Genomic DNA, 9,528 nt, shown 5'->3' with positions numbered 1-9,528 from the left:
ATCAAGACTCCCTACACTCCCATAATGGAGAAAGGGTCATAAGTGTTCTCCAATCTGGAGACATGGAGAAAGATAGTACAGCTGCTTGGGAAAAGTTTGTCTGCAAGGAAAACGTTTGTTTTGAGATGGCTTTTGGTAAAGGTGATAAATTCATGCAAATGAAACTGTTAAAAGATGAAGTCATGAGCTGGGCATGGTGGCGCACTCCTTTAATCCCAGCACTCGGGAGGCAGAGGGAGGCGGATCGCTGTGAGTTCGAGGCCAGCCTGGTCTACAGAGTGAGTCCAGGACAGCCAAGGCTACACAGAGAAACCCTGTCTCAAAAAACAAAAACAAAAACAAAAACACACAAACAAAAAAGATGAAGTCATTTCAAACCGAACTACAGCTCTTAGAAAGGTACTTAATATCTGTCGCTGTAAAGATTCTCATGTAGAGTTGAGAAATGAACCAGGTGAAACCATGATTTAGAAACGCATACTGAAAAAAAAAAGAATAAAATTCTGTCGAAAGAGTTTGGTTTGGGAAATTGATGAGGAATTTAAAATATGAACTAAGACTAGGGCATGAAAATTCGATTTAGAGAAAATTACAGTCACTACATGATGAGGGGTAGGTTGGTGACTGGGTAATCAACACTCTGAGGAAGGGATAGACTACACACAATTACTGAAGTGCCAAAGCAAAATTTACTCTGGCTATTAGACTAGGACAGAGTTCCAATAGGGCCAAACATAGGAGCAATTTGTGTATTATTGCATGCTCTCAAATTAACTCTGCTAGTAAAGTTATGTTTTCTACTTATCAGATATTGCTCCACCATCCCCCAAACCCCACCCATGAATATAGCTGTGCATTTTAGCAAGTAATAAGGGGTAGAAGGAAACTGAAGTGTAACTAATCCCCATCTAGGGATGAAGTTTTCCTATGTAAAGCTTGACAGTTCCTTTTATTATTATGGCCAAGTTACTGACCAGACTGTGGGTTGGCCTGTATCCAAGTGTAATCTGAGCTCTGTGGAAAGTGAGAAAGCAGGGACCACAGCATAGCCTGTTTCTCAATTGAATTTCCAAGCTTCAAATTATGCACACTTGTGTTGGTGTTACAGTAACCATGGTAAGCATCCTCCTCTCTAAATAGGTTTTTACTGATTGTTTTCTTATATTTGCTCCTATTTAGAGTCCAGCTGAAAATTTCAATTAGTAGAGCTGATTGTTTTTGAAGTTGTTTCCAGTATTAATTTGGACATTTTGGGGTTGTTTTTCTATGATAGTAATCTCAGCAGGTGATCCTCCGGGTTCCATAGAAGTGCTTATTCAGTCTTTTCCCAGTTCCTAAGAGTAACGAATATTCTTGTTCATGCGCAGTCCTTACCCATCTCATCCGCAAGAGTTTCTCTCATCAGTGGTAATTGCAACTCCTTCCTGCCACACTCAGATGTTTTACCATGTCTTCGCCCAATAAACAAAAAGTTAGAATATTAGCCCAGGAAGATCATCAGTCAAACGGTTTTTCAAACCTTCCCCAATAGGCTTGCTACTGGACCAGGTTCACACTCCGTAAGTAAGGAGGAGCCCCTGCTATGCAGGTTTTAAGCCCGGTCCAGCCCACTAGCCCTCAGGCCTTCTCCAGGCTCTTGCCTCTCTCAGTAGCGCCCCGCCCCTCCCCTCCCCCCTCCCGCCCCGCAGGTCCCCTAAGCGCGGGTCTCGCTGCCCTAAGACTCCGCCTTCGCCTCGCCCCCACGCCTGCCACTCTTGATCATGCTCCGCCCCCGCCCTCCGGTCCGCGTCGCCTCTTCTTGCCCACCGCAGGCCAGGCGGCTACGGCTACTCAGCGGAGCGTGGCCTGGGCAGCATCAGGCCTTGGGTCGTCAGGGCGCCCCAGCCGCAGAAGGCAGCGCCTCGCGACAAAGCCCGCCGCCCGCCGATTGCCTCCCAACAGCAGAGCCAACCCGCGACATCCCGGGGTTCCTTCAGGGCGGGCGTGTCTGGGTTCCCAGATGCATTCTGGAGCCAGGGCCCTGAGGAGACTCCGCACCGTGACGGTATTGGGGAACCGAGGGAATGACGAGCGCTAGACAGGCCCATTCCTGGCGCTGAGGAGACACCCGCACCGGGGAAACGCCCTGGCTGCTAGACCTGCCCGGGTTGCTGCCTGTGAGGTCGCTTGTTGCCCCCGGCTGGAGGCGTGGGGGGCCCTTGGTTTCCGCGGGCCCGCCTTCCCAGAATTGCAGCTTCCCTACCTTCGCCTGCGTTGAGGCCCAGCTCAGTTTGCATACCCTGTCGCAAGCAGCTTGAGGTAAGCACATTTGAGTATTTAGAGGACTCTAGTCCCCATATTGTAGCCACAGGTCAGGAAATGGAGCCGAGCAGAAGAGCCTTGCGTTCTGAGGTCAGGAATTAAAATATGCAACAGGCAGGTCAGGTCAAGAAACTACTAGAAGTGTCTGTTTCCTACAGTAAGGAGACTTGTCTAAGACTGGAAACGTAGTGAGGTTCTTCCAAAACCAAGATGGGCAAGGAGAGGCTTGCTCCTTAAATCTGAGTTTCAGCTTCCTCTCTTGGCTCCTGGTGAGGATGTTGTAAGCAGCTACAGGTGAGTAACTGTTTTCTATGGCTCCTGCAATGTCCATAGTGATTTGTCTTCGGGAAAAAGACCTGTGAAGCGAGGTTTTGGTTCCTTAAAAGCTAAACCTTAAGCCATAATTTTAAAGGTTTTTTTTTTTTAATTTTTATCTTTCATAACCAAATAACAAGACTATTTTAAATCACTTTTATGGTGAATACTTGTGCTTACATAGCTAAAACAAACACAATGAGATATGAAATATATCTTGTGCTGTTTCTTCTCTATTAATATTAACTGGGATCCAAATGTGTATGAAAGTTTAAGGAGAAAAGCGCTAGAGAAAAGTTGTAAATAACACCAGATGTCACTGTGATTCCTTATTTTGTCAAATGACTAAACGATTTAAGTTATCAGTTTATCCCCAATGGTAGCCTTAGAAATTTGCTTTGTTCCTCTTACCCCCCAGAAAGGAGTGACACGAAAAAGGATCAGAAAACGGACTTCAGTGTTGCTGAAACAGTTTTCTTTCAAGTTGGTGGATATTTTAATGATTGGAAGAAGAGCACCGAGAGATTGAAGAGATTAGATTCTTTTAGAGGTACAGATAAATTTGATAAAAGAAGATTTGGAAGTATTTAATAAGAAGTTTGAAATAAAGGCAGAAATTTTGATCTTATGTGTCAACCATTTAGCACTTTAAACACTTGTTGAGAACATTTTCCTTCCCAAGATGAAAGAAGAAACAGTTGACAAACCATTATGCTTGAGACTACTTGAAGAAAAATAATATTGAAGTCTGCTAATTCGGAGAATAACAATATTTTATCGTCTTCTTTTGGTAAACAGAAAAACAATACCGTGTGTGCGTGTTTAATTTAATCACTAAGGATAAAGTCTTGTGCTACATGATGAAAATGACTTCATTTGAAGTTTGGAAATTTTTTATCTTCTCTTTTTTACATGATAGTTCATGTTTATTAGATTTACATAAAGGGAATAAATGCTGGATTCATTGTATTTTCTGACTACACTGCTGTTTTCTGTGCATTATGGAGACACTGGAGACATTAATATTCCTTGAAATTTTATTTTATTGGAACCAAAACTGCCAGGGACATAGATATGCTATATAATTTTCTCTTTATAGCAACTTTCCTTGCTTTGGATGAGCTGAATGTCACCTGGATTTTACAGCCTATGCGGTATAAAGTCTGTTTTATCTAGATCTTTAATATATAATTCATAATAACCAGATGGGATACACACTAAACACTGTGCTTAACACATAAGCCTAAGGAAAGTATCTTCCCCATGGATCATGGCGTTAATGTTTACAGGACATTTCCTATTTTTAACATTGATGATGTGTCATTTTTCTACTTGTGAAGAATTTGTGAGCAATTATTCTGAATGGGCAGTTTTCACAGATGATATACAATGGTTTAAGACACAGAAAGTACAAGATTTCAAACCAAGCCAAAAACTTCATCCAAATTTATATTTTGATGCTGGAGATATACAAACATTGAAACAAAAATCTCATACAAGCCATTTGCATCTTTTTAGAGCTATCAAAAGTGCAGTGACACTTATGCTGTCCAACCCATCATACTACCTACCTCCACCCACGCATGCTGATTTTGCTGCCAAGTGGAATGAAATATATGGTAATAATCTTCCTCCTTTAGCACTGTATTGTTTATTATGTCCTGAAGACAAAGTTGCCTTTGAATTTGTCATGGAATACATGGACAGGATGGTTAGCTACAAAGACTGGCTAGTTGGCAATGCACCAGGGGACGAGGTTCCAGTTGGCCATTCTTTAACAGGTTTTGCCACTGCCTATGACTTTTTATATAATCTATTAGGTAATCAGAGAAAACAAAAATACCTAGAAAAAATATGGGTTATTACTGAGCAAATGTATGAATATTCCAAGATTCGCTTGTGGGGCAAACAACTTCTTCATAACCACCAAGCTACAAATATGGTAGCATTACTCATAGGGGCTTTGGTTACGGGAGTAGATAAAGGATCTAAAGCAAACATATGGAAACAAGTTGCTGTTGATGTGATGGAAAAGACTATGTTTCTTTTGAATCATATTGTAGATGGCTCCTTGGATGAAGGTGTGGCCTATGGAAGCTATACCTCCAAATCAGTTACACAATATGTTTTCTTGGCACAACGCCATTTTAATATCAACAACTTGGATAATAACTGGTTAAAAATGCACTTTTGGTTTTATTATGCTACACTTTTACCTGGCTATCAAAGAACTGTAGGTATAGCAGATTCCAATTATAATTGGTTTTATGGTCCAGAGAGCCAGTTAGTTTTCTTGGATAAGTTTGTTTTAAGGAATGGTGCTGGAAATTGGTTGGCTCAGCAAATTAGAAAGCATCGACCTAAGGATGGACCAATGGTTCCTTCCACTGCCCAAAGGTGGAGTACTCTTCATACTGAATACATTTGGTATGATCCAAGGCTTACCCCACAGCCTCCTGTTGACTTTGGCATTGCAAAAATGCACACATTTCCTAACTGGGGAGTTGTGACTTATGGGGGTGGGCTGCCAAACACACAGACCAATACCTTTGTGTCTTTTAAATCTGGGAAACTAGGGGGACGAGCTGTGTATGACATAGTTCACTTTCAGCCGTATTCCTGGATTGATGGATGGAGAAGCTTTAATCCAGGACATGAACATCCAGATCAAAATTCATTTACTTTTGCCCCCAATGGGCAAGTATTTGTTTCTGAGGCTCTTTATGGACCAAAGTTGAGCCACCTTAACAATGTATTGGTATTTGCCCCATCACCATCTAGTCAGTGTAATCATCCCTGGGAAGGTCAACTGGGAGAATGTACACAGTGGCTCAGATGGACAGGTGAAGAGGTGGGTAATGCAGCTGGGGAAGTTATTACTGCCTCTCAACATGGAGAAAGGATGTTTGTAAGTGGTGAAGCAGTATCTGCTTATTCTTCAGCAATGAGGCTGAAAAGTGTCTATCGTGCTTTACTTCTTTTAAATTCTCAAACTCTGCTTGTTGTTGATCATATTGAAAGGCAAGAAGCTTCCCCAATAAATTCTGTCAGTGCCTTCTTTCATAATTTGGATATTGATTTTAAGTACATCCCTTACAGATTTATGAATAAGTATAATGGTGCAATGATGGATGTGTGGGATGCACATTATAAAATGTTTTGGTTTGATCACCATGGCAACAGTCCTGTGGCTAATATACAGGAAGCAGAACAGGCTGCTGAATTTAAGAAAAGGTGGACTCAGTTTGTTAATGTTACTTTTCCTATGGAATCCACAATCACAAGAATTGCTTATGTATTTTATGGTCCATATGTCAATGTTTCTAGCTGCAGATTTATTGACAGTTCTAGTTCTGGTCTTCAGATTTCTCTAAATGTCAACAATACTGAATATAGTGTTTCTGTTGTAACTGACTACCAAAACCTGAAAAGCAGATTCAATTACCTAGGATTTGGTGGTTTTGCTAGTATGGCTAATCAAGGCCAAATAACTCAGTTTGGTTTGGGCACTCAAGCAATAGTAAACCCTGTAAGGCATGATAGAGTTATTTTCCCTTTTGGGTTTAAATTTAATATAGCAGTTGGATTCATTTTATGTATTAGTTTGATTATTTTAATTTTTCAGTGGCGGCTTTACCTTTCCTTTAGAAAGCTAATGCGGTGTATATTAGTACTTATTATTTCTTTGTGGTTTATTGAGCTTCTGGATGTATGGAGCACTTGCACTCAGCCCATCTGTGCAAAATGGAAAAGGACTGAAGCCAATGCAAACGAGAAGGCCATGATTTCTGGAGGGCATCATGTGGATCTTCCTGATATTGTTATTACCTCTCTCCCTGGTTCAGGAGCTGAAATTCTCAAACAGCTATTTTTCAACAGTAGTGATTTTCTCTACATCAGAATTCCTACAGCCTACATTGATATCCCTGAAACTGAATTTGAAATTGACTCATTTGTAGATGCTTGTGAATGGAAAGGATCAGATGTCCACAGTGGTCATTTTCAACTTCTTCAAGGGTGGCTGATGTCATTGGTCCAAGACACAAAACTTCACTTGCAGAATATTCATCTACATGAAACTAGTAGAAATAAACTGGCTCAATATTTTACAGCAAATAAGGACAAAAAACGAAAATTGAAAAGGAGGGAGCCTTTGTCAGAGCAAAAAAGTAGAATGAAAGGAGCTTTGGATAGAGATGCTGAATATATTAGGGCTTTGAGGAGACACCTAGTTAATTACCCAAGTGCACGTCCTGTGCTCAGTTTAAGTAGTGGTAGCTGGACATTGAAGCTTCATTTTTTTCAGGAAGTTTTAGGTACATCAATGCGGGCATTGTACATAGTAAGAGACCCTCGAGCTTGGATATATTCAATGTTATATGGTAGTAAACCAAATTTTTATTCTTTGAAGAATGTACCAGAGCACTTAGCAAAATTGTTTAAAATAGAAGAAGGTAAAATCAAATGTAACATGAATTCAGGCTATGCTTTTGAGTATGAACCACTGAAAAAAGAATTAGAAACATCCCAATCAAATACTGTTTCCTTATTATCTCATTTATGGCTAGCAAACACTAAAGCAGCCTTGAGAATAAATACCAATTTGCTGCCTACTAGCTACCATCTGGTCAAGTTTGAAGATATTGTTCATTTTCCTCAGAAGACTACTGAAAGGATTTTTGCTTTCCTTGGAATTCCATTGTCTCCTGCTAGTTTAAACCAAATACTGTTTGCCACTTCCACAAACCTTTTTTATCTTCCTCATGAGAGGGAAATATCACCATCTAATACTAATATTTGGAAAAAAAATATGCCTAGAGATGAAATTAAACTAATTGAAAACATCTGCTGGACATTAATGGATCATCTAGGTTACCCAAAGTTTATGGACTAAGTGCTGCAGGACAGCAAAAAATTTGCACTAATGTGTCCCCACCTACTTTGTGGATATGAACTAAAAAACCTTGTTTATTCTTGTACATGTGTGTATGTGTGTAAAGAGAGTGGGTGTTCAGTCTGTTATTACACAGAGGGATATTTTAAATAGCCACCATTTGTGGCCTAGCAGGGTTTATTATTATGTTACTACTTTACTTGCCTTGGTTTCTGAAATTTTTCCTGCTAAAATGTTTCTGCTACAGGGGTATATATTGGAGGGAGGTCATCTGGGAATGTGGGAATATTTTAATGTATTTTAACACTCCTTCTTTGGATACTGTGCTAATCTATCTTGGGACCTCAAACACTACAAAAGGCCTTGCAATTGCTGCTTTACCCAGTCATCTCTTGCTCTTAAGATGGACTACAAATGTTTCTTATGTTTTAAAAAGGTCTAACACTTATCCTGCACAAAGAAAAAGAGAAATAAAAAAGAAAAAAAATAATTTCTCCTATTTTGTGTAATGTTCAGTGAAATCTCTGGGGAATTGATAAAATATCCTATTAGAAGTTTTAGAAAATATAGATGAAAATGCAGAATAAAGGTTTTATTTTTCTTTCTTTTTTTCTTTGCTTAACAAAAAAGACTGAGCAGTGAGTGCTAAAATTTGATGGACTATTTTGGAAATGCTTCTTTGATTTGCCTCCCTGAAGCTACAGCTGTTCAACATCACACCATGCCCACACTATCTAGCCTTTCTGTCATTGTCAACAAAAAAAGTCAGTAGTTACTACCAAGAAAACTACTTGGTTTAGAAGTCACAGCAACCTCTGTTTTCCTAATGATTAAGTTGTGTTAAAGACTACCACAGACATATACTCAAATTTAGTTGTGTGATATTACCATTTACTACTCAAAGCAACAACCATCTACTGAAACTTGTATTTTTTTTGGAGAGGGAGGGATCATGGTTGAGTGATTTGGTAGTGAATGGAAACAGAATTTAAAAGCTGTCTGACTTACCCTGTTTCCCTTTGGCTAAAATTTCAGGCTGTCAGTGTCTCGAAAATTTGAAAGCAATTGAGAGGTGATGTCAGAGGCATCTGTTCTCTTTACCATCTGCATTTATTATAAATTCGGTCAAAATAAAATGTGGTTCATTTTACTTGTTGTTTCTCAAATCAAAAATGCTCTGCTATTACAAGCCAGTGGAGTAATTACAATGTGTTGGGTGAACATTATCAGGCAGCATTGAGATTTCATGTAAATCTACGAAGATTAGAGTATTTTTCCTGATGATTGAAACTACAGCTACTTCAAGCTCTCTAACAATAGGAGTCTGCCACTCTGGCCTAGATAAAAGTGTCTTTTTCTCAGTAGATTGTTATTATGTCTAAATATGCCTCTGGAATGATAAACCTGAGCATTTGTTATATTGCAACAGAATTTAACTTAGCTGTTATTTTTTCTCTTCTATTATGACATGTGTGAAGATTGCTCTATGTCTCCTGTATTCTTCCCACATGGGACTCATAATTTTGCCTCCATGTTAAAATGAATAGAAACTAATACAAATTGAAGATTCATTTCTACATTTTTATTTTCAAGAAGTATTGCTCTCTCTTTTGACAACATGTATGTAAAATTATTACCTGGATGATAACACCATTTTCATTAATGGGCAGAGTCTCTCTGGTTGATTTCAATTCCCAGAATATGATAGTAAGTCAGAGCATATAGAAAAGCTCTGGGGTAGAAGGGCAGTATATTATACTAAGAGATTAATTAGAAATGAGGATATGTAGAGAGAAAACAGTGAAAGGTACTTCTGCCTTTCTTTGAGTATTTTATAGAAATGCCCCCATGGGCAGAAAGTGGTCAATGGTCCATGTGCAGGAAAAAGAGAAGATCTTTTGAAAATGTGATTAATTTTGAGATGAGATATGGGAATATTTTATTGAAAAATTACATTCGATCCTAGCTTTCAGCTTCACAGAGCAGTTCACATTCCTTCAGAGGAATATTTTATACAA

The 9,528-nt window shown here is 39.3% G+C and overlaps 1 protein-coding gene across 2 annotated transcripts; it reads left to right on the top strand.

Annotated features, from left to right (window-relative positions):
* Window positions 1–1,681: 1,681 nt before the first annotated feature.
* On the top strand, window positions 1,682–8,941 carry DSEL (dermatan sulfate epimerase like). 2 transcript variants are annotated; one of them, XM_084789674.1, is made up of 2 exons: window positions 1,682–2,298; window positions 3,039–8,941. In XM_084789674.1, exon 2 carries the CDS (start codon window positions 3,887–3,889, stop codon window positions 7,508–7,510), a length of 3,624 nt encoding a protein of 1,207 aa, XP_084645800.1. In that variant the 5' UTR covers window positions 1,682–2,298; window positions 3,039–3,886; the 3' UTR covers window positions 7,511–8,941. The 2 variants fall into 2 exon arrangements, with proteins under 2 accessions (XP_084645800.1, XP_084645799.1); XM_084789673.1 differs by having other exon boundaries at window positions 3,035–8,941.
* The last annotated feature ends 587 nt before the right edge of the window (window positions 8,942–9,528 follow it).

The sequence above is a fragment of the Acomys minous genome (genome assembly GCF_964271855.1).
Source record: "Acomys minous genome assembly, chromosome: 1".
Classification (NCBI taxonomy): domain Eukaryota; kingdom Metazoa; phylum Chordata; class Mammalia; order Rodentia; family Muridae; genus Acomys; species Acomys minous.
Note: the sequence above shows the minus strand (reverse complement) of the source record. Positions and strands in the feature narration are given on the sequence as shown.

Excerpts from the sequence above, each read along its gene's own strand:
- DSEL (XM_084789674.1), top strand. The coding sequence starts at position 3,887 with ATGGCGTTAATGTTTACAGGACATTTCCTATTTTTAACATTGATGATG.